At 36.7% G+C, this 26,344-nt stretch overlaps 1 protein-coding gene across 3 annotated transcripts in view; it reads right to left on the reverse strand.

The window, feature by feature from the left end:
* The window catches only part of LOC130644913 (medium-chain acyl-CoA ligase ACSF2, mitochondrial-like), a 40,247-nt gene extending 15,105 nt beyond the window's left edge, over positions 1-25,142 (reverse strand). For 2 of the 3 annotated variants that reach the window (XM_057450699.1, XM_057450700.1), the window contains exons 1-14: positions 24,918-25,142; positions 14,486-14,660; positions 14,086-14,214; positions 13,958-14,011; positions 12,765-12,883; positions 12,415-12,462; positions 12,224-12,341; positions 11,465-11,557; positions 11,304-11,362; positions 10,890-10,979; positions 10,465-10,556; positions 1,032-1,108; positions 848-955; positions 303-451 (exon numbers count right to left, since the gene is read on the reverse strand). In XM_057450699.1, coding sequence (XP_057306682.1) covers positions 303-451; positions 848-955; positions 1,032-1,108; positions 10,465-10,556; positions 10,890-10,979; positions 11,304-11,362; positions 11,465-11,557; positions 12,224-12,341; positions 12,415-12,462; positions 12,765-12,883; positions 13,958-14,011; positions 14,086-14,214; positions 14,486-14,660; positions 24,918-25,039 — 1,433 coding nt within the window. In that variant the 5' untranslated portion in view covers positions 25,040-25,142. Of the gene's footprint in view, positions 1-302; positions 452-847; positions 956-1,031; positions 1,109-10,464; positions 10,557-10,889; positions 10,980-11,303; positions 11,363-11,464; positions 11,558-12,223; positions 12,342-12,414; positions 12,463-12,764; positions 12,884-13,957; positions 14,012-14,085; positions 14,215-14,485; positions 14,661-14,926; positions 15,857-24,917 lie in introns of those variants that run through there. The other variant, XM_057450701.1, reaches the window with a different exon arrangement.
* Between the last annotated feature and the right edge of the window lie 1,202 nt (positions 25,143-26,344).

Genomic DNA, 26,344 nt, shown 5'->3' on the forward strand with positions numbered 1-26,344 from the left:
TTTCCAGGTGAAAATTATATTTAAAGAATTCAATAATTGCAAAAGAAAGAATTGCCAAATTGTGGTTAGCGAGGCGAAGCTTTAATATTACAAACAAGCACATTCTCATTGAAATTGCGGAAGAGTTTGAATTAGAATGATAACTATAATCGATAACTATATCCTTCGCACAAGTTTGCGAACTTCCAAGTCCTTTTCATCCGCAATATTTTTTTCTAGATTTAAGAAACTGTTTTTGACTTTAATTTTACTATATATAATTACGTGTACAACGCTGGATACCAACTTAAAACAATGCATACCCCGTGTGGAACCAACCGTTGTCATCGATTGCATCTTTTGTTTTTTGCTCATCTTTCCAATAACCATAAAAAACGCTGTGTCCACGATAGCAGAGTTCTCCAGAAGTGTTGACAGGTGTAATATTTTCATTCTCATCGATCACTTTTATCTTTAACACAATAATGCTTCAAACTATATTTTTTTCATAACACCTTAATTATTACCTTTTCGTGGTACCACAATTTTGGTTAGAACCTATATAAAACTATGGAGCTGATCTAAACACTCTCCGCCCGTTAGAATTACACCATTTAAGTACACTTTTACAATATTAAATGACTAAGCTTTGTATTTAGCTGCGTAACATACTTTTTTTTAACTTTCCGTAAAAATTTCCTCGTTTTATTGAGCACTGAATATAATTTTGTTTAAGGATTGTTTAAGATTTAGAAGAACTTTGGGGAAAATTTTAAAGTAGATACATTTTTATGTAATTCATTTCCATAAACACATAACTTTTTAAAAATTTGTAAAAACAGGGAAAATTAAAACGTGCACAATTCACCTCCATATGCGGCATAATCAAACCAATGGTAGAAGTTCTTCTTTCAACAGAGCTGCTGCGTGGACACAAGTTAACAACAGGGCTGGTTTCAGTTAAACCGTATCCAATCTAACAAAAAGAACAATCATAACGAACAACAAGTTTTGTTCTCTGGTAATCTATTTTTTTTTAAACTAAAACATACGGTCATCTCGTCGCATTTTAAATCCTTGACAATCTGATTCATCACTTCAACAGGACACGGTGAACCCGCCATTACTCCTGTGTTACACAAAAATATAAAACTCTCTTTATTATCAATATATTTTCTCACAGATACTTCATAACCAAATGATAAAAAAACGCATTGTTATATACCCTCATAAATGAAAAAACGATATATTTCCAAAAGTTTCACTGAAATTTTAGTTTCTTAGTGGTTTTCTTAACTACATATGTATACATTAGGTTTATTTAAATGTTGGAATTTCTGGATTAAGAGGTGCGTTCGTCGTTGTTAGTACCTGTCAGCGTTATGTCTCCGGGCGCTACGTGGAAAAACCTCAGTTATTTGCATGATGTTGTAAACTGTTTTCCTGTAGCACATACAAACGTTTATAAGTCATTATTAGCGACCTTATAAAACAAGACGGAGTCATCTACGACGGAAGAAATATTTTTAACGAAGTAAAAATGTCATAAGAGATAGGGAAATGTATGTTCTAGCGCAGTCGCGCACGCCACAGACGTCACAGACGTCACAGCAAGTCCTCATTATCCAGTACAATGCAGTGCATAGCTATGGAATTCAAGGGGTAAATCCCTAATAAGCAGTGTTGAGTAGGGTAAAGTCCCTATAGAGTGATGACGTCATAAAATCATACAAAAATGAGTAAAATTCTAGCACATACTGTAGGGGGAATTCCCTAATAATCAACGCATGCGCAGTAAGGAGTAAACTGCGTTAGTTTTTTTGACCGTTATGAAATCCTCTGGCAAAGTAAAAATTCTTACAATAAAGAATGAACATACTATGAAACAATTACGCGAATCGCAAAAGGTCGTGGACTTACGGGGTATTACAAGCTACGCAAGGCGGAGCTGGTTGCCCTATTGGAGAATGTACCACGTTACGCTTGGAGGCCACCCAAGAGACCAGTTAGACCCATAACATCAAAGGCCATGGACCTTTTCGAGAAACAGGAGCTATCAAAAAATCGACCAACTATAGGGGTAAAATTCGGGTATGACACAACTGGCTATTACCCCCATCCGAGATGGACCTTTTCGAGAAACAGGAACTGTCTAAAAATCGTTCAGTTGTCAGGGATAAGATGAAAGGGTGGTACAACTGGCTTGTGGACGCTGTTCCAAAACCTATAAAAAGGGAGTCAAGAGAACCTATGCAGCCTTCAAGCGCAATGTGATGGGGCTCTATAATAGGACAGCCAACACGAGACCTACACTTCATGACGAGGTAGAAAAAGAGGCCGTGGAAGACTATCTTCCAGATATCCAAAAACTGTATGTATGTAGCAAGGGGTTCATCGTATATACAAGCACCTAAGTGGATAGCTTCGAAAAAGGCAATTATTATCCCTAAATACGAGAATGAGGAGTGTTTCAAGTGGAGCATCATCGCTAGCCTACATCATACGGAGATTGAAAGAGATCCACAAAGAATCAGCAAGCTGAGACCCTACATAGAACTCTACAATTGGCAGGGTATAGAGTTCCCTACAAGCATCAAGAGTATATACAAGTGCGAGGATAATAACCCGGGCATTGCGGTAAAGCGGCGGAGAAATGGCTATACTATAGGAATGGACAACAGCAATTCAAGGTACCCTTTGCCATCTATGCAGACTTCGAGAGTCTACTCATCCCGGTAGAGGATGCAAGAGGCAAAAAGACGAAAAAGCTGAGTAAACATGTACCATCTGGATGGTGCACGTATAGTACCTTTGCCTACGGGGATGTACCGGACCCCCTAACAGTATACAGGGGTGAGGACTGTGTGACGAGGTTCGTGAACCACCTAGAGGATGAAGTGAAAAGACTATACAATACATACCCGCAGCAGCCCATGATGCCTTTGACGGAGGTCCTAAAAAAGGAACATGACGAGGCCTCATAATGCCACATCTGCATGAAACCCTTTGACGGCTGCAAGAATAACCGCAAAGTTAGGGACCATTGTCACTACACGGGCCTGTATCGAGGTGCCGCGCATAACGGCTGTAATTTGAGGTATAAGATAACGGGTCACATACCTGTGATATCCCACAATCTTTCAGGGTATGACGCACACATTTTCATCAGGGAACTGGGCGAGAAGTACAACACGCAAGACATTGGTTGTATCGCTGAATGAATCAATGTTAAAATCAAGGTATTGCTTGGAGGCATGGGGTATGGTGATGACGAGACGTATAGGAAGATTGAGATTAGGTTTATCGACAGCTGTCGATTCATGCCATCCTCGTAAAAAATTGGCAAGCAACCTCAACGATCAACAGTGTAAAAATCTCCGCTGGTTTATCAATAAGGATGACACGTTTCAACTCATGCGCAGAAAGGGTGTCTATCCGTACGAGTATATGGATAATTGGCAGCGATTCGAGGAGGCGGAGCTGCTTCCAAAATAGGCATTTTACAGCAAGCTGAATATGAAGGGTATCAGCGATGAAGATTATCAATACGGTAAGAAGGTATGGAATGTCATTACCCCAGAGGGTGATGACGTTACCATGGGCAACTATCACGACGTGCACCTCAGCACAGACGACCTGCTATTGGCCGACGTTTTTGAAACGTTTCGAGATGTATGCTTGACAAACTACATGCTTGATCCTGCGCACTTTTACAGTGCACCCGGCTTGGCATGGAAGGCGGCACTCAAATATACCGGGATAAGGCTAGAGCTCCTTACAGACCCCGATATGCTCCTGATGTTCGAGAAGGGTATAAGAGGTGGCATAACCCAGGCTGTGCATCGGTATGCCAAGGCCAAGTGCCTATCACTCTTTAACACCCTCCGGAGGTACCTAAACAACTTCAGGAATAAGCATGAGTTCCTTCTGCACAAAGCTCCTTTCGGGACCATCCTTTAGGTAGTATAAAACGCGGCTGCTCGCCACGATACGATCCAACCTATATGGTTTTCCTACTATAAAACGCATCTGTAGCACGTCTCTTTTGGTCATCATGTTCTACCCCCGGCTGTAGAAGTTTAGATACAAGCCATCCTCAGGTAGAGGCTTTTCCTTGGGATATTCCTCGCCTTTCGCGAGCGGTATCTCTTCGAGCTTAATCGCCCTGCTAGGTTTCATGCCAATCATGGCGGTCTTGGTATTGTTGAGGCCCTTCACGATGGTATATAGGTTTTTCGCCCATATACTGCTAGTCTCATCAGAAGCCAGCTCCTGTGTATCCTGGGGCTTAAAGAGCCTTTCCGCGAGTGCCTTGTTGTACGACTCTACAAAGGCCGTAAACGTATGATGGTATTTTGTGGTAGCCCGTTTGATCTCCACACCCTTGCCTTCTAGCAGCTTCTTCTGACTTGAATTCAGAACCATTGTCACATTGGCAGGTTTTTGGGTAGTGTAAAGGTCCTGCCTTGTAGATAACTTGGATCATGCCCGCGACCTCGCTGGCTTTCTTGGTTCTTAAGGGCCTTGCTGCTTTGTACCTTGAAGCCACGTCAATCCCTGTCAATATGTATTTGTAAGTGTTTCCATACAACCGATCGTGGAACATGTACAACAGGTCGAATTGGTGCATCTCATTGGGTGTTGTAATGGTGAAATGAGGATAATCGATCTTTTTAAGGCCTTTGATATGCCTGAGAAAAAAGAGTTGCCTGGATAACCAGCGGGTGGCCTTCTTTTTGGATATACCAGCCTCTGCATCGAGTAACACGATAGCCTTGCGTCCGGTCCAGAGATGTTCTGGCATACAGTAGATATTGATTAATTTCTCCGCCTCTTCCTCGGTAACACTATGTGATGCTTTTGACATGTCTTTATTATACATGTTAAAAACGCGTTCACAGATACTTGTAAGCTACAAATCCTAGCATTGTCCGGTTTTGGGCATTGTCCAGAAGGTGTTGCCATAGGCTGCGGCAATGGCCTTTTCTTCATCCGTCCCAACGTGATCACTAGCCTTGACCTGCAAGGCCCTGATGGTCCCGTCATTGAGGTTTATACCGTCTAGGATGAGGTTGTTATCACGATCGAACTTGGCTAAACACAGGTCCCGGTACACTGCCAGGGTATTATAATCAGATATATTTTGTACCTCGTTGCCGTTCAACGTAATGCGCAGATTCTTCACTAGACTTTTGCCCATATTCGACACAATCGTACGCTTTGTATTGGTCCCCGTCAGCGTTAGTTCAAATAAGAGCTTGATGCTGCCCGGAAAAATGACATCATTCTGGGGCATGTTAGGGATATCCACATACAAGTCTTCATGGTTGATGATTGAAGGTATGCGAGATATCTGAACCCTCTGTTTCCTGCCCTTGATACCAAAGAGCTGCTTCGTTTCTGCGTGCGGGTCTAGGGTCGTTCCGAATGTACTTATGTTTATTATATAAGGGAAATCTTCTAATAAAATGGCTGATAATCTGATATTTACGCATGAAGATGATCTTGATAGGGGTAGGAGAGATGAAAAGGATTTATGTCGTACGCGTATCAAAGCCCTAGGTTTTACCGACTATCAAACACCTAAAAGGGGTAGTAGGGCAACGGCCCAGAACCTCGCGAATGAGGTTGATATTCTTGTATTGAATAGGGGTGAAGAGAAGGGTAAAGAGGAGGGGGGTGAGATGATCCAGATGGAAACAATGGATGGTATTCAAAATTTTGCATACGATGTAGAGAGTTTTTTAGATACTTCGTTTGCTGCCATCGACGACGTCCAGGACATTGATATAGGAGGAATAAAGCTCGAAATTGAAACCTTACAGAATAACATTAAAGAATTGAAGGGTAAGATTATTTCATATGATAGCGATATCAAAACAAAAGAGGCTCGGGTGAAAGAACTCAAAAAGCAGAAAGCCAGGGTGAAAAGGGATAAGGATATCACAGATCTTGAGAAGGATATTGATAAATTGAAGAAGGATAGGAAGGTTGCACTGGGTAGACATTTTTAAGCATCTGAAGAATATCAAGGCCGAGTTGGCGAAGATCGCCAGAGATGACATGCCTCTGTTGGAGAAGCTTAAAATACTGTTTAGGGAACAAGGTATAACTATAGCCAGCATCGTGTCGGCTATTGGCCTATTGGATTCCACTATTGTACTCTCCGTTACAGGAGGGAGTGACGCAGCGGGTGCTGCGGGAGGAAGTGCCACAGAGGGTGGTGGAAAAGGGTTTGTAGAGAAGCAACTTGAAAGGCTCGGAAACTTCCTCAAATACCTGGCAGGCAAGGCAGGTGCTGCATTACCCGGAGTCATCGGTACCGTAGTCTCCTTTCTGAGGGTAACATCAACTATCGTGGAATACGCGGCAAAACATCTGTATATGGTCATTGCTGCAGCCGCTGGTTTTGTCGTGCTCTATGTGAGGAAATAAGCTACCTAAGCCATACGTAGGCAATGATGAGGCCTACCCCTGTCGTGATAAGCACGGTCTTGGTATCCTCATACTGGTTTTGTGGAGGTTGTTCAGGTGATGTAGTATAATCAGGAGGCGTTGGCGGTATGGCATGCCTGGGGGGTGTATATGGTATAGACTGTATGGTATGTTTTGTAGTATACTTGGGAGGTATGGGAGGTGTAGCATGCTTTGTGGTATGTATAGGTGGCGTGGTATGCCTAGGAGTTGTAATATGCTTGGGAGGTATGGGAAGGGTACTATGCCTAGGGGGCGTAGTTTCCTTGACAAAATGGTTGTTATTCAAATCAACTTGGACCCCCACATTTACTTTGACAGGTGCAATCAAATCAAAATATCGTTATTAAACCCTACAATCTTGCTTATGCGCAGAGGCATATCAGAGGGAAGCATATACACACTAGGCATGACGGCGAAATTTACTGGAGTTCGGGCATATTGCAGCAGCTTCTGAAATTCAGTAATGTCATGGCGTACATTCTCCTGACGTTGCACCATGGCCTCAAATTTTTGTAACAAAATCTGCCTTGCTGTGTAGTTGTCCGCACCAGATCCGATTAGGGATGCCTTAGCCCCTGCCTGTGACCCCCATCAACAGGACCACGTAAACCCTGATACTCTCGCTTAGTTTGGTTAGACCCTCTGATGTTAGGCCCTAGCTTGTGGGAATGATGAGTTTGGCCCAGTCAGCGTCGACTTGTGGCCACCATCTCCCGTTCGTTAAGGACGACATGACAGCCTTGAATTTTTACAAGGCATTAGCATCCGCGCCATATTCCCTACATACCTGTGCATACCCTGAGGTGGAGTAGGGGTTTTTGTATTGGGCAAACCCATCATCGTAAGGCATTAGAACCTTCATTCTTGCTAGGATACGACGCATGTGGTAGTACACGTAAAATTTAAAGATCAAGTTGACAAGGGGTATGGAGCCTGTCAGATGCTTGGCAGAGATGCCTAAGGCGGTGCTTGCGCAATGGGTGGCAAAATTAACCTGGATATTCCAGTAGTCCAAGGCCTGCCCTGTCCAACCCACCCTAACGGGATCATTTAGCAAATTTGTAGGGATTTTTATGGCATATTTCGTGAACTCTGGGAATGCCACCTCAATGTGCGAGTCTGTAGAAACGTACAGACACTGATGCTCCAAATTTATAATACCAAGGGTCCACTCTCCCTCTTTTGTGCTTTGCCTTGGGGCTATATGAGTACATATTCATCTTTGTTTTAAACAAAGATGAAGCAACTGTATATCAGTGATATTAACAAACCTACTATATTTGAGGACTACCTGGGACAGGATAGTAGGACAGCCCTGAAATCGATAAATATTCGACCTGTATGGCTGAGCCTGTACAGTAACAACGACTTTACCATCCGTAAGAGGGTGACTAGAATTGGGTCAGAGGGTGACTAGAATTGAGATCATGAACAGCCTATACAAGATCGAGGATTTGGCAACTATCGTCAATAGTCAAGCGGAGGACAAGATTAAACTGTTTGTCCTGAAAAATGGACTCTGTAGGCTACGTGTCAGTGACGGGTACACAGTGGTGATTAACAGACCATTGCAAGAGCTCTTGGGCCTGCCCTATGACCCTAGTAAGAAGTACCACACGAGTGGTGACCATGATGCATACTATAGGGCCGATGTTTACCATAGAATGAGACTCGTTCGTCCGCCGGATGAAGCCGACTGCCTACTTGACGGTAAAAAGTGCAAGACTCTGGCCTTGCTTCCCACCAGAGTTAAACGCCTGGGGAGATATGCTGACCTGGAGTTTTGACACTCTGATATACCTTCCTCTGAAAGGCTCTACGGATCGTCTCGAGTTCATGTTAACGGATGAATATCATCATTATAAGAACGTTTCGTTCACCGGCCTCACAATGCATTTGCTGATAGAATAAATGAGCGATATAGCTAAGCTGTACCTAAATTTACTGAGTGCACCAGATCTACAGACTCAAAAAAATTGATGATATTGAAAAGTATCTGCAAAATGAGATCAAGGAGCAGGACAAGCTTGCAAAGAAGTTTAAGATGCATGGTACGTGGGTACCCTTCCGTGACCACGGTCTGCTTGGCGTGAGCGTGATTACGTCCGGGTTTGACATTGGGGCCATTGCATCCGGCCTGGGAGTCCCTTTGGCCATGGCTATGGGGGGCTCACGATTGCGGCCGGTATAGGTCAAGCTGGTCTTAGAAATACTTCAAAAAGGCTCGGTGTCAAATCCAAGAAACATGAAGATATAAGGCTATTGGCCGAATCGAAATTGAATTCCATTGTTGATCTCATCTCAAAAGCAATGGAAAACGGTGTGATTAGTGACTATGAGTACAGCCTAATCTCTCGAGAGAAGGAAAAGTATATGCTATTGAAGGAAAAGATGCGGCAACGTTTTAACTGTATTGTGAATGCCACCAACGAACAAAAGCGTGCCCAGCTAGTTGCGAAAGGTTGGGAGGATGGTAGGAAAGAGATGCAGGATGAGATTTTAAAAAACGTTCGACCTGTACAGTATGTAAGCGGTAGCTATAATCTGCGCCTGAGCATAAGCTTTAATTTTATGTATTTTATAGGCATTGTATAGCCTATAAAATATATAGTTTTTTAATCCTCGCCCAGCAACAATTGATTTTTAAAGTCCTTATATCGACATTCTGTAATATGTACCTGGGGGTAGTAGTTTTTACCTTACACATACACCCATGAAATAGCCAGGATGACACTGGCTTGGCAGGGTTCATCGTAGGGTACTGGCATACCGTGGAATTTAGTCGTGGTGGCATCCTTGTAGTATTTGAGTTTAGCGTTCACGTAACGGTCCTTTTTCACAGGCTCTGTCGTCAATTGCTCAGAAATCAACTCCTCGATTATGGACCAGATTTCCATATACTTCGCAACCCAATCAGGATACTCTTTAAAATCAAGACTCATTGCCGTTACAGCATTAGCGTTGTACCGGGTGACCCCATGCGGGACCAGATTTTTGATGTTTTTACCCTGAGGGCTACCACAAGGTCTCGTGTATGATATCCTACTATGTACCGATTATCCTTACCTCCGTTAGCAGGAATGGAAACTGATACTGTCAGGTAGTCCACATTAATATCGTTGATGTCTGCAGAGGTAGTAGCAAATAAGTAGAATAATTTAGGGTTGACAAGCTCATTCTCAAATTGTAGCATCTTCTTTATTGTATTTCAAACGACTTCGGAGGATTCAATCTTGCTCACATATGCAACTACCCCCGTTATATGTGATATATTCCTGGTAGCAGTACCACCACAGCATTTTGCCATCTACCACAAGCCTTCGTCCACAGGTACATCTGTCATATACATCCAATATACGTTCACAGTCCTTACATTGTTTCATTTATCTTATGATTCCGATTCAAAGGTATAAAGACGGACCTGTAGGTCGTTAATCCTTCTCCCATTCTCCTTCTCCTTCTCCGATTCTTTCGATATCACTATAGCCATAAGTGGGAGGGAGATGCCAATGCCTGCCATGAAGGTCATAAATGCTGTAGTTCCAAAGATATTGAATTTTGTTTGACATTTGACGCACATTTATTATAGTAGTATTTTTTTTATCTTACAACTCTGCTGTAAGATAACCCTGGTTTCAAACTAACCCCAAAAATTCCTTTTGCGTCAAGTCACCCCCAAATCTTCTGAGGCGTCTCCAGTCTGGGGCAGGCCTTCCTTTGTAACACCCTTTCAATAGCCACAGCGACATTTTGTACGCAAGTTTGCCTTGCTGTCAGTTTTACATTTTTTACAGTAGCATCATTTTCGCTTAATTTTTCGTAATTAATTTTCGGCGCGTTTTTCCTATGACGTTCTTTATAAAAAGTTATTGAGAACGTCGTTGCAGATAGTCTCCGTTTTTGTTTCGTAAAGTTTTGCAAAAGGTGATAAAGAAAAATAAGTCATCAATTAAATTATTCAGCTCTTCATAAAATGTATATATTAAAAAAAAGGTGAATCAAGTGTACCTGTTTCTAACGAAGTGAAATCAAATTGTTCTTTGTTAGGTTGATGAAGCATGTCGATAAACATGGCTGGTGTCCCATATATGGATGTAGCTCTATAACAAAAGCAATTATTTGAACTGAAGATAAGAAATCAATAGAACTTTTGTTCAACTGTTCAGCAAAAAACACTTTTGTTCTCACAACATTCATAGACTGTTACTGTTCCTAAAATATCACGTTTCACACCAAAAGCATCACCACATTTAATACTTACAACACTTGTAGATAAAAAGACAGACAGTACATTTTACATTATTAAAATATATCGAACAAAAAATCGCCTAAATATTGGGTTCTCTAACAAAACTAGTCTTGTTGTCACTTATTTGTGTAACAGAAGAAAAATTATACACTATTTAAATGATATAAAATTAGCTTTTAAATACCTTTCTTTGTCAATGGCTTCCAACGTTGCAGCCGGGTCAAAACCACGTGCAGGATAAATCTGTGTACTTCCAAACATGGTAGCTGACAGGCTAAATGATCAAGAGAAACAAATTGGAGTGTAATGTTCACAAAATTGAAATGAACACCAGAATATCCACCCTTACGAAGTCTTCATAAGCTTACCCTTCTCTTTTAAATAAGTAACTTCTTCATATACACACATGAAAAAACTTGATAGTCATACACATGAGAAATGTTAGAAAATAGCTGAAATTTTAGTAAAAGTAACATGTGACATCCTGATGAAATCTTTTCTGACTTTTTCTGACTGAGTCAACTATTCACCATTTCAACTGACTTTGTTAACAAAATTTGCAAAATGTTCAGGGTTTTTCCGATGTGCAAGTTCTTACCATCCAAGCGTCATTCCGAAACAATGGAACAATGGTACCGGAATGCACACTTTGCTTGTCTAAAAAATTGAGAGACAAGTATAGGTAAAGTTTACAAGTTTACAACTTTACAATCGGTTTAACGTTCAATAGAAACTTAAAAAAAGAAATCATTTTGACACCTCTGAGTATTGCAAACCAAGACCAACAAAATATGCGTTGTTGACAATATTGTGGTGAGTAAGGACGGCTGCTTTGGGATTTCCAGTGGTTCCCTAAAAGTAATACCACGGATGTGGAGTAAAACAGTAGATGAATCAGCAATACCTAATGCATGTCGACAAACTACAGGTTGCAAATCACGACATGTTACTTCTATTTTTTCGCCGATAAAAGTTTCCTATATGGTAACTAAAAATTGTGTAAGTTAAGCTTCAAAGAAAGTTTTTTAACAATTATACAAATACGGCAAAGCAAAAGCTTCGTAAAAAAGCTCTTTTTAACTATTTCATGACATTAGCCTTTGTTTTGCTCATCCTGCTACTTTCGGAAGAAAATGTTGTAGAAATTATTCACAGATCATGGGGTTAGAGGTTCGAGTTAGGACCCTCAGTATATTTAATTCGAACCATGCACAACAATTCTCAAAGTTATATAAAAAGCAAATATAAGTAAATACTTTTTGATATAAGCAACTGTGAGTGGTCTAGTACAGTAATCTTGTTTTAGTTCCACAGCTTCTTAGGATGTTTTTGTAGATTTCCTTCTTTATTTCATACTTTATATTACAAAAAACTAGGGACTTATTTTCTTACATGTGTAAAATTATGAAATATTTTTTTGTTCTAAAAATTTCTACAATTTCTGAAATTTTAAGTGGTATCAGACTAATTTGCTTGTAAAACAGTTTGCTATAAAAATTATGTGTACACTTCACTTACAGATGTAAACTGAATGTTTACTGGTTGATCAAATTGAATTTCATCCTTTAATTCATTTATTCTATGCTGTTCAGTCCCTCCAGCAAAGTTCATTATTTGTTCAAGAGAAAAAGTTCCACTAGAAAAAATGCATGCATGCAAATTATATTATTAAAAAAAGTAAGAATCATCTGATATAAAAATGTACTTACGGTAAATCTGGTCCCTCTGTGACAATAACATGATGTAAACATGGTATTCTAAAGATAAGAGAAAACAATATTAAAATATATGCTTGTACAGGGAAAAGTTAAAAATATAATAAAGAAAAGATTTCCCCTTTATTATTTTAGAGGAATTTACCAATTTTTCAAAAAATCATTAAATTTGTTTTTTTGTTTAACTTGTTCTTACAAAAAATAGTTTTTATTGTGTTGTGTTTAAATAGCCTAGAAGTTATTTCATCTTAATTTGCGTGTCTTAAAGAATTAAAAGCTAGCACAATACTATAACCTCATGCTTTGAGCACCAAAACAAATTGACAAATTACAATGCAACATACCTTTCAGCTCTTAGCTTTCCTGGCTGACTAAATTCAATTTCTGGAGCGACCTCTCTAAGAATTTCATAATAATTGGATGTCTTGAAAGATGGCATCATACAAAGTGCTTTCATTCCTACCTAAAATAAGAGTAAATGATCATCAATATACAGTACAGTCTGAATGTAATCTACCACAGACGCGAAACTCGCATGAATAGTTACACAGAACAATAGCATTGCGATAGCTTTTGTTTTTTTAAGAAAATAATTGCCTTGTTGATAAACAATGATCCCACGCGATCGATTGTTTAATCACAATAGGTTGCAAGATCAATTTTAGCAATCTATTTTGCGCGAAATTTTTTGAAAATTTTAATTGCAGTAATTAAGCGTTTTTTTTGGATCGCATTTTAAAAGTTTAAAAACGAAAAGCGGCGATAGAAATGTTTTTTTAGATCGCTTTTTAAAAGTTTAAAAACGAATAGCGGCGATAGAAAGGTTTTTTTAGATCGCATTTTAAAAGTTTAAAATCGAAAAGCGGCATTTAATAGTTGTGAACAATGCTTCTTGTATGTTTCTTAGATTAAGCGCGCTGGAATCTTTTTAAGTAATTAAATCAACAATACATTCTCGCGCAATGTATTATAAAACTTCGCAAAAAATTTTTATTATTTAATTACTTCACGCTAATACTTAAGGGAATAGCTTATCAATACATTTACACAATGCATCTCGCTATTAGAAGAAATATAATTGCTCCGATATTTCTTCGCGAGTGCATTGTTTTTTAACACGCAAATGTAAACTCGCAAAACGCTCAAGGGATTTAATTATAACAAAAGACAAACGACTGCCGTCTTCCACGCAAAGGTGTGATATTAGGGTGTACGCGTTAGATTACATTCCGACTGTACTGTAGATAGAAAAAGTAAAATACGCGACAATCATTTAAAAAAATACGAGTAATTGTTGAGTCATTCTAAAAAAATTAAGTAGTTCGCCGTTCCTGACTCATAGTTTTGATGCAGGGTTGGGAGATTAAATTCTTTTTGTCTGATAAAATAATATCATTCTGCTGTCTTGTTGAGAAATCCTGACCATTCAACATTCTATGGTAAGCAGTGACATTGCATCTATAATTATTGGTTACTCAATATTTTTTTGATATCCATGGGAGTTCAAAATACCAAGAGTTGACTACACAAGACAAACCTTATTTATAGAATATTCTAATTCATTAGCACGATGAGCTGGATTCACATTCACCTAACAGAAATAAGAATATAAAACGTAAAAAATGGTACAAGTATTTACTGTATATTATCAGAAATTGTACATACAACTATTAATCCTGCTTTTGCTGCAGCGAAGAGTGTGAACACCCACTCCATGTGATTCTGCCCCCATACTCCAACTCTATCACCTCTTTCTAGTCCAATCGCAAGAAAACCTGCAGCTAACTGGTCAACCTAAATCATAATATAATAAATCAAACTAATAAAAAGTAAATAGACATTCCTTATAGGAATATTTCAAATAATAAAATTTTATTTCTGCACAACTCTAGTAAAATCATAAAGGGAAAGTTTAGTTTTTGTATGAGTAATAGTTGTTCTCAAATTATTTTCAAATCAATAACTGTGACATATTTTAATGAAACAGTTTTAAGATGATAAAGAAATAAGAACTTACTAATTTTAAACTGCAAGTCTAACAGTATTCAATTATGGATATAATTACCTGCTCCAATAACTGGGAAAATGTAATACGTCTGTCATCATTGTGACAAACAATGGCTTCGTGATTGGGGAATTGTTCCGCTGCATCATTAAGAACTTGACCAACAGTTTTACCAATTAATTTATCAGAAGATAAACCATGGTCATAGCTGACTGTGAGTCTTTCAAACTGGAGACTATAAAAACAAAAATAAAAATATATAGGTACAACTCTAACAAGCTGATAGAAAGATGAAAAAGTAAGTAATAAACTGAAAACATTATAAAGTTTCAAGCTTCACTTTCTGCTCAAGGTCTTATCACAGCTCATTTTAAGCAATCATTGAATACTGATATAAAAAACATGATCCTGATTAATAATAAACTGAGGTCTTGTTTAAAATTTGGAAAAAGGGTCAAATTTGGAAGGTTGGATTGGATCTTTTTAGATCTAAATCCTTACACAATACATATCTTTGCTAAAGCCAGCACATCTCAATCCCTGGTATTCCAGACCTCTTGGACCATCACATGATTGTTCCATAATTTGGAATTTCTAACTCAGCCTAAACATCTGCCAAGGTAGAACTTTAGCAGCCTACTGGTTGTAGAGCATTGATCAAGCGATGCTGTTTGCAATAAAAAATTGTTAATAGGAATGCAGTTATAGGTATATACCTGAACAATACTAAAGTTTTATTTTATAACTTGCTTCAAAAATAAGGGTGATCAAATCTTGTGGAAAAAGCATTCTGGTGCACACCAGGGCTTTTCAGTTTAAATTTTGTCACAAATTAAGTCTTTTGAGGATTTCCCAGGGTCGTTATTACAACATGTATTTAATTTGATTTGTTCGCCCCAGCACATTTGTTTGCATTTGAAAAATCTAGCATTGGGAATGCAAGTATATGCATGATTTTAATGCACAGGGGTCAAAGAAAAATTGATACTTGCCATAGCTTGCTTTTTTTTACAAAGACAAATCCAGAGTAAACACCATTTGCCTTTTGCCTTAGTGTCATAAAAAAAGCTGGCATTCTCCTCTTTTACTATTTGATGTGAATATGTACGTTCAAGTTTTTTGGTGCAACATCAATGTGCAAATAAACATAGTGCAATTTATTCTGTTTTATAAGGCAACAGTTTTGTTATATGGCTGACAATTCGTATTAACAAGCAAAAATTATCCAGCATAACAAAGGTGTTGTTGAGCAATGTTAAAAAATTGTTTTTTTGCAAACAAATTTAGCATCATAATGCAAGACTACATAATACTTACCCACCCATTCACTAGCAAACAGATGACGCTAAAACAAGCCAATAGAACAAAAAATATCATCAATGTAATAAATTACGTGCTGAAACTACTATAGCCTAGAATGCATGTGCTACCCAATAAATATGTATGAGAGAGTGATACATTTTAAGCATTGCGGCAAGTGGAAACTTAGTTTGATATAAAGAAATTTTAGCAGTCACCATAGGAAAAATGGACATACTGTTACATGAAAATGCGCTAACATAACTGGAGATATAACACCTGTAGGCAGTTAATTCCTAATAATTACAGCATATATATCTAATTTACCTACACTGCCATTTAAGTAATTAAGTTTACAAGACAGCTAATACAAGTAGACTGTATATACAGTATAAATAACATGATAGATGATTTGCCAATGTTTAGCAGATTTTTTGTACATGTGCACACATTCTTGTAGGTAAAAAAGCAAGACCGTAAAGATTCTTTGGGAGCATAAGATCAAAATAGCACTGTGTCAGAAATACAGTTTTTAATTCTGTGATGTGTTTTTTCAACGTGAGATCCACTGGAATTATTTCTAAAGTCTATTTTGTGACTAAAATCGTTGCAATACTTGGCGACTTGTCTCAGATGGAGCTAATAGCTGCTTGAAACATCATCATGTACCTCTTTCTGATTTAATCTTTCATTAGCGGAGACCATAACTGGGAACAATAACAAGGTGGGGAATAACTAATGATTTCCAAAGAGTCAGCATCACGTTTTTTTCTCTGCTCTCGAATGTTCGTAATATCCATCCAGTTATCCTGTTTGCCTTTGATATACGGTTTGAGATACGTTTATTAAATTTACAATCATTCGACATTCTAACTCCTAAGTCCTTCACAGTGATTTTTGTGTTAATCTTTTTTGACGTGTTACTTAGATATACAGAGGGTGGTTTCAAAGACTCAATCTTTCCATAACTTAGGTGTTTGAACTTACACCCATTGAGTTTCACCCATATTATTTTCATTTGTCCACTTATAAATTATATTTAAATCACTTTGGAGTTTAAAGGTGTCCATAAGGCCAATGATCTCTTTTAGAATTTGTGTGTCGTCTGCAATGCTGTATGCTAAAGAATATTTTAAGTTCTGATTGATATCACCAACCATGATTAGAAAAAGTAGTGGGCCAAAAACAGACCCTGATCCATTGTTAGCGGGTATAGATTTTACACTATTGACGTAAACATTTGTATTCTAGGAAAGATTTAATTTAACTTATCAGTTTGTCATTTATACCAAGTTGCTTCAGTTTAGCAACTAAGATGGAGTGCTCTACTTTGTCAAATGCCTTGCTAAAATCTAAGTATATTGTATCTACATTTAAAAGATAGGATTGTATCATAATAAGTCAGTAGCTGCAATAAACAGGAAAAACCTTCTCTAAAACCATGTTGTAAGTTGTTAAAAAGATTGTACTGTACAAGAAGATCAGCTATCTTCTTTTTTATGACTTTTTCAAATGTTTTAACATCTAAAGTCAATGCAACTGGTCGATAGTTGCCCACTTCGCCTTGGTCACCTCCTTTGAAGATGGGTGCAATGTTTCCAGTCCTCCAAAAAAAAACTGGGGTGTTACACCTGCGTTGACACAATTTGACCAAAACAAAAGAAGTGGAGTTGCCATAGCATTCTTAATTTTTAAGAAATATGCAGGGACACCATCTGGGCCAGAAGCTGAATTCGCAGATAGAGCGTTAATTGCTTCAATTATATCATCAGTGGTAAGTGCAATATCTGTCATTACAGGAATGGTACAAGTTAAATCATTAGCATCAGCTGTTGAATTATGTTGCTTACTAAATACACTCATGTGTTGTTGTTGCGGGAGGTCAGCCATTTCTTTGCAATCATTAGTGAACTTCCGTTTACTTTTGTTCAATAATGGACCTATGGACCTTATTTTACTATAATTTTACGCATAGGAATAAAAATATTTCGGGTTTGTTTAAATGGAGGATATTGCTTTCTTTTTTTAGAGATAGTCTGCTTTCTTATATGACTGTTGCAGAGAAAGTTTAATGTCGACTAATCGTTCTTTTATTTATTTCACTTGTTTGCATTTAAAAGTTTTACGATGCTGCCTCATTAGTAGGCGACGATCCTTTTTTAAAGTTCCTTTTTTTGTTTTAAGCAGATCAAGCACATTACCACCATTGTGTGTAGGCTTATGAATGCATTGCACAAGTTGGAATTCGTTCATAAAACTCATAAAATCTAATGACACTTCTTTATCTTCATTTGACTTGGAAGAAATCATATGGGTTTCCCAGTTTATAAAACACATCTGGGAAACTTTAATCATCGTTTTGAACTCTTTCGAACCTGATGGGTGACCATGCATTGCATCATCAGGTTGTCGATACAATACTGCTATCAGCGAGTTACTGTGTTTGGAATATACAAAACAAGAATTCGTTTACGCCATTACTGTATTCATGTGTCACTTTAAATCGGGTAGCAATGTCCTCTCACATGTAAACTGTAACTCCTCCACTTGATCAACCTCTTTTAGACTTTTTACTGTTCCTATCGCATCTGAAGAGTTTATATCCTTGTATTGACAATTCTGCATCTAAGTGATCATATAACCAGGTCTCGGGAAGTGCTATGAAAGTTTTAAACAGGCATGTGGGTGGGCAAATGGACACTCTGCACCCTTCCAGCCAAACTTACATGTTCCTTTTTGATAAAAGGGACACACCTTTTCCTATGATTGATGTGATCTCTATCAGCAGGAGGATATCACTGTCCTTGTTATCGTTGATGGAATCATACACATTGACAATGGGATTTACTAAATTAAGTCTATTGTTCTGATCATTTATATCATTCTGATCAATTACATCAAAACCAGCATGACTATTAGTTTAATAAAGCCTTGGGTTGAGAAGTATTATTATTATCATCATTAGAAATATCATCAGTAATAATGTCCTTTTCACGTAGTGCACAGAGGTAGTGTATACCAGGAATTTTAAAAAGTAGGTCTTGTGGTAAACCCACCTGATTTAATAGATTTATTGATGCCAAAAGCTCAAAATAATATTCTTTTCAGACCTCTTGACAACAGGAATGGTGCATAAATGGTGCATTACTCATGGTATATCAATACACTTCTTTACACATTTGACATTTGTCTGGAAAATAATTTTTTACCTTCATAATTAGTGCATCTAATAAATCGTCCATGCGTTTTCTTGGATAAAAAAATGAATGTCCTACTAATAGTCTCTTTATTGAAGCTATTTAGCACTCTTTTTATCTGCTTGGTAGGTTTGGATGGATCGTAGGCTTGTAGGTAGTCTGTGATAGTAGTGTCTGGAACTCCAGTACAAAGTTCAGCAAAATTCTTTTCCACTCTTCAATATCATTTAGAAATGGTAAAATGACCATTGTTCTTCTCAACATCCTCCATTTCTTTTAAGGTGAGTGTAAAGGAAAAAAATGATTTTTTTTTCTTTTTCTTTTTTTCGTGAAATCAGGGCAAAATATACTAAACTTTTTAATTATAATTTTTTTTTTCAAAAATTCCATCTGGATCTCTGTTTATTTTGTTTGTTTATGTTTACTCGCTAATAACGCTGTGATGATCTTTGTAACACTCTTTCTGTGTCATATGTGCTCACGTGCGCATATTTCCTTCAAAATAAAAAACAATTTTGAAGGGCTGATATTTTTCTCACTTTCCAAAGAGAAAAATATCACGCTTTGAAAATGGAAAACCTGTCAAGTGCAAATTCAATGCCCCATGTGAGTAAAAACTTCAAAACTTTAAAACTTTTTTTCTCAGTGTTTATTTATTGATAAAATGGTATCTACATCTGAACTTTCTCTTACAAAACTAAATAACGTTTGTGTAGGAGAGCTGTTGTGAAATAAAGCTAAATAATATATCTAAAAAGGCTTCTTTTATTTTTTTGTAAAAACGTGTTTAATTTTTTTTACAGCCGCCTATGTGAAAGAAAATAAGTTGAAAAAGTAGCATTTGGAAGAATATGAAATAGTAAGAAAACTATAAAATTTTGAACAAAATAGTAAAAACCCTTTATAGATACAGCCCAGCTGGGAAGAATAGTCAAAAAATTTTGAATAAAAATCCAGCGGTTTTGTAAGGGAAACATCAGTTAGGAGAGACTGGGGTAAATTTTGTATACACCTAAACCTCAAACGACCTTTATATTTTACCAAAAAAATCATATCACTCAATTGAGAAAAATAAAAGCTTCCAAAATATCTACATATCAGGTGATGAAAATGTTATTTAGAGATGATATTTGGATTATAAAAATCATGCGCACTTTCCTTTACACTCGCCTTAACCAAAACTTCGCAGAAAATGTTAATAAGCTGGTAGGGCTGATTACTGGTCACAGCCTTTCTGGTTGTAATTTCTCACTTTTTCACGGCAAGTATTAAGCTGGTAGGGCTGGTTTAGGGATCGTCCACAAATTTCGTCTAAATTCGGCTCATTTTAAATCGTCTTGTAAATTTGTTTTGTTCGTCTTAACTCTTTCATACGAGACGATTTTTTGTGATAACATTGTAGTGTCTTAACCGTCTTAATTCGTCTCATATCGTCTCCTGATAGTCACAAATTCGTCTCCGAATATCATATTTTAAAAACAAATTCGTCTCCGAATCGTCTCATTTCGTCTATGAATTTTCTTAATTCGTCTCAAATCGTCTCAATTCGTCTCTGCTATAATAAATTCGTCTCAAAAGTTGAAAAATATTTTCGAACACTTCCGTGAGTTTAACACGAAACTTTAAAAATCTTGGCCAGGAGACCCAGCGTGATTTTGTTCCGTGAAAAAGAAATTATTCCATTGTTCTAGCGGAACGGCAGTGGCATAGCCTAGTTAACTAAGCTTTCTTCTTCAGTTGATAAAATGAGTTTCTCTCAAACTAAAGCTTAGACGCGAACGAATGACTCAGCGGAAACCCCGAGTTTAAATCGAACAATGTGACTAATCGCTTCGGAGGACATTTTAATTTATCTGTGAGTTGTTTACCAAGCTTGGTCAAATCTTACTTTGGTAAAAACTTTGTAGAATACTAATGTTTGTTAGGGTGAGTGAAACCACTCGCTGGAATATTCGGGATGAAAAGGGCTTTCCCCGATAATAATCACGTGAGCAGAGAACAATAGAATTAGCCAATCAAAAAGCGCGGCCAGATTTTGGCCGCAGAAAAATCGTTTGAGACCCAGCGTAATTTTCCCACCTTAACTACTCCGATTTCCCGGTGGTAAGAAAAATTACGCTGGGTCTCCTGGCTAGCAGTGGCACAGCTACTGATTAACTTAAGCTACATTGTTTGTACTCGTTCGATTGTTGAATGTTACGGTCTGTATATTTATCAAACTTGGCAACATTTTATCACAGCAAACTTCGTCGTTCGAAGCTGGAACTATGTTGTGGAAAAGCGAAACAAATCTCACAAAAAATATTATTATTGGTCGTGACAGATGGAATCTTGAGTTATTTTCGATATTTACTGGTAAGTATATCTGAAACTGAATTTAGCCATAAATATTCTTTAAGATTAGGATTCTTTAAATATGTTGTTAGGAAGGAATATATAGATATTAAATATAGATAGTTAGATGCGAAACATAGCTCGTCTTTACTGGGAGATATATTCGAAATGGCTGGCGTTCCTCCGCAAACGTCACATCATCGAAAAACATTAAAATTAGCCAATCAAAAATCGCCGAAAATTTTCTTGAGGTAGAAAATAGCCTTAACATGGTATTCATTAACTAAACGAAACCAGTACACAGATCAGGGATAAAAGCAAAATTTATGTCAAGATGTTTGTTCTCAGGTGTATTTAGGTGTATTTAGGTGTATTCTGCCTGTAATGGTTCGTACATTTCAGTATATTAGCTCTTTTTAACTTAATACATTTAAATGTTATGTTGGGGAGCTAAGAGAAACCGTCCTTTTCGAATTTTTCAAGAAGAAAAATGTAACAATTTTTATCTTCTGCTCTGTGTTCGAATCGTGATTCATTCATTGGTTTCAGAGGGTCAGAGCACACGTGCGAGTGAGTTGTCGTTTTTTTTATCAGTTTGATTCTTTTTTTAAGTATGTTATGAGAAACATAAACATGCTGAACCTATACCCGAAGAAAAGTTAAAATAGGGAGTTAATAAATTTTAGATATTTCTATTAACTATGATAAATCATAGTTAGAAATATCTAAAATTTATTTTGTAAGACATTTTATTTTGTAAGGGAATAAAAAAAGTGCGAGAATAAAAAAGCGCGGAATAAATTAGAACAAATTCTTTTTCAAACAATATTAAAATAAAAACTTAAAATACGAAGACAAGTCAGAATAAGGAGCTAAAAAATTTTATCTGAAATTTCCACGGTTTTAGGAAATCAATCATCTCAACATTTTACGTTATGCACGTTTTTTTTATAAGAAACCAGTCCATAAATACGTAGCTAAATACGTATGCAAAAACACTTTTACTTTGACCTTTCTGTGCCTAAGGTTTTTTATAGAATGCGAGAAAAAAAAAGTTCGGAACGTGAGAATTGACCTAAATAATTTCGTCTATTTATTTTATCAATCCGTGGTGTCCCTTATTTTCTGACTTGCCTTTCGACATTTTGAGTTAATGATTTCATTTAAATTGTTTTTTATATTATTTTCAAATTCCTCCTTATGCTCCTTCCTGGCCTTCTGCAAAATTATTCCCATTCTTCGTGGTGACAACACGTTTTTATTTTTGCCACCATTCAACCTGCCACCTGCTAATTCGGCAAGGGTGAAACGCTTACCCAGCTCTTTTTTAATTAACGCGGAGCATGGGTTAATTTTGCGTAGCGGGTTTTTTTTACCAACGGGTGGTGTGGCTTGCGGAGTTGCGACTTGTGGATCTTTTTTTCTCCCGTGTTGCGCTTGGGCGGAACACGTGCATCAACCAACGATTTGTGACGCTTGCTCGAAGTGGTTTTTTTTCTCCTCGGTCTCATGAGGTAATGCACTGCGCTCTTACTCACATTTAACCCGAGCGTACTTTTTATGTGAGAGACAATATCTTTTAAGCTTACACCATTTGTGTACATAATACTGTCTCTGCGCCTCAAATGGGCCTCGGCCGAGTTCTGACTTATGTAGGATGCGATACATGGAACCAAGCCCGGATGTTGCTCGTGTAGCGCTGGTCTGCCTCGTTTTTTTGAAGCTAAAATAAGAAAAAGACTATTCTATAAATGCAAATAATGACGCGAGTGATTACTAAACAAGTTTATTAATGTTTATTTAGTAAAATCTGACTTGAGGCTGGCTATTCTTACTTTTGAGACTTTCAGTCTGTTTTATTCTTATTTTGTTCTTAATAGTAAGAACACGACTTCAGAATTTAGCCTCTATTTGTTCTTATTGATATATTTTTCCCAAAGTTTCTGAAATTTATGTATTTATATACATGAGATAATATGTTTAAGTCCAGCACAAAATATAAAAAATTCAAGCAAACAAAAAAAGATTACTGGAATACATTATTTTGTTCTTATAATCTGTGAAGGAATTCAGGTTGAGTACGTTTTTAATATGTTCTTAATTATTGGCAAAATCTCAGCCTCAACGCTCTTAAAAACGCAGTTTTTATAAAACAAATCGCGTATTGAATTGACAAAATTGAAGGCTAAAGGAAAAAAGTTTATCCATTTGATTTTTTTTTGTGATAGTTTACAAAAAATGATTCAAATCTTAATCCATGGGCACTAGGCTGCTCAACTGAGTGTCTAAACAAGCGGCTATCTAATTTGTCTGAAATCATTTTACGTAATGCAACCGCACGTCACACAGTTTTTTTGCGGAACATTATTTGCTTCTGACAAGCCGTTTCTGTCACATAAAATTGTTAATAATTTTTTTTTTGCAATGTGCAGCCCACCATAATCAATTGTATAAGTATAATTATACATTAAGTTAATATAACAGTGCAAGTTGACAAAAATAATAAAGCAAAAATAGTTTTTTTTCGTAATTTTCAGAAGCAATATCGCAACAAACTTCAATTGCTATTATTTACTTCTTATGCTCACACCGGCATGTGCGAAGAGAAAAGTTAAAATAGTGAGGTTTTTCGAATATTTGTGTGTTGTTGGTAAAAAAACAACAAATCTTTTAAAGATTTTGCATCATCGAGCTTTAAATTTACGAATAAAGAAAATATATAGTTTTATAATTATAGTAGTTTTTTTCTCATGACTACGGAAAAATCACAAGATAAATTGGGCAATTATATATTTTTTTGTTTTCAAGACCGTTGCTGAAAATTTTACGACGAGATAAAAATAAATATTTACCGCATTGTAAAATTTCGTTGATGTAATCTTCATTTTCATCATCGGACAAAGAATCGTCCGTAAACAACCAATCTAGGTCGCTGTCGCTATCTGAAATATCTGAATACATTAAAACCACTTTAAAAAACACTAGCTTTTTAAATAAATTTTCGTGTTTAAGAAACCCTGTCGTCTTAGTTCGTCTCAATTCGTCTCCGTGATTTTACCGCAGCGTCTTAATTCGTCTCAATTCGTCTCCGTGATTTTACCGCAGCGTCTTAATTCGTCTCAATTCGTCTCCGTGATTTTACCGCAGCGTCTCAATTCGTCTCAATTCGTCTTAAAATATTTTGTTCCACTTTTTTTATTCTGAGACGAATTGACAAAATATCGTCTCCTGATATTTATGAGACGATTTTTAAATCGTCTCAATTTCAATTAAGAACAAAACGAGACGAATTTTTTTTAACTTTTTCGTCTTATAGCGTCTCGTTAATGGGACGAAATTTGTGGACGATCCCTTACCGGATTATCGTGCTGTCTTATATTTTTTGACTCCCTTTGTTTGTTACACTTTTCCCTTATACTCAGGGAATGAATAGTAGTTTGAGTAATTTTTTATTGTACTGAAGTTGTGCAGCGAGCAGAGTTACCAGATTGTTGCTAGAGCTGTTTGTTTAGATAATCACGTAATTAGGATCATTTGCTACACCTTTATGGATGGCCTCTAGTAGCTAGGCTGATCATTTTGTTATAATCATTTTACATGGAGCAGTTACTTGGCTGCAAAATTAGCAAGACTAGCTAGATCATAAAATAAAACTTACTTACCTTTTAGAAGTATGAATCTTTCTTTCATAAGTTGCAGGATAAGAGACAGAGAAACTTGCAAATATCTTTTGATAATGGTTTATTTGTGCCAAAGCTATTCGGTTAATTCTTGATGCAAACATAATTAAGTAGTTTTAACTCTTATTAAGTAAGTAAGTAAGTTGGACAATAGATTAACAGTGGTTTTATGGCATATAAATGTAGTTACGTTTTTCTGCAGATTTAACACCACTTGTTTCCTTGACGGTCCTCAAGGGTCACTATTTTATTTTACTAGTCGTTAGCCCGTGGAAAAATCCACGGGTTCGCCCGTCCTTTTTATACCGCATCACGTGCGTCTCGCTACTTGCGCCAGCTAGGCTACCAGCGCTGATTTGTCCGTCTATATCTATAATGCATCCTTTTAGGTGTCTAAAAGAGGGTCTTTCGGAAGAGTCATTTCAAAAGATCTCTTTTACACATCTTTCAAAAACACGTCTTCTATAGACGTTTTTCAAAAATTCCCGTCTTTTAGATCTTTTAAAGTGTAGAGCGACTAAAATGTATCTTTAATGCAACTTTTTAAATTCATCTTTAGAAAGACATCTTTTATTTATCCATAAGACGTCTTCCTTTATTTTTATTTTATTTTATTCTATTGTTTTTTTTTATTTTACTTCTCACAAAAATAGACATTTGATAAAATAAATTTAAGACGTTTCCGTTAACGTTGAAACGTACATTTTTAATAAACTGATCAAAGACGACAAATATTTTGCGATGAAAATATATTTGAATTTTTCTATATTAAACTCGTGTTGATTTTTACACTTTAAACAATAAATATATTTTACAATCAGAGTGGGTAAATATTACCAGAAATAAATAAGTAAAATATTAATAATACGAAAATACTATACCAGTGCCGGAACCACAATTTTAATATTGAGGGGGTCCTATTTAAAAATGACATTATGAATTTCGCTCTATATAATGGCTATATAATGGAAATTTTCAAATTTTACATCTCTAGATTGGCGGAGAATGCCCTTCCAGACGTCAACGATCTCAATGTCAACGATCTCAATGTTAAAATTACGATGAATGTTTCGATATTTTTGCAATTTAGAAAGCTGCATTGTTTAATTGGCATCAAAATTTAGATAAAAATTTCCATCAAAACCAAAAGGTAGAAAGAAATACATATTTACATTACACTACAGTAATATAAAAAAAGATAAGAACACTAGAAGTTTTAAGGCTGCTGGCACTTTTTAGAAAATTTACTTCGCATTTTGGACTTTTTAAAATATGCTGTCAGCCCCCTTAAAACATTCAGTGATTTTTATAATAATGATCTATGAGAAGGATCAAAATATTCCTGAACAACTTTCTCTCTTTTTAATAAATTTGTTAGCTACTTCATATTATCAGTATTTGATTTGTGA

This window comes from Hydractinia symbiolongicarpus, chromosome 5 (assembly GCF_029227915.1).
Source record: "Hydractinia symbiolongicarpus strain clone_291-10 chromosome 5, HSymV2.1, whole genome shotgun sequence".
NCBI classification, from domain to species: domain Eukaryota; kingdom Metazoa; phylum Cnidaria; class Hydrozoa; order Anthoathecata; family Hydractiniidae; genus Hydractinia; species Hydractinia symbiolongicarpus.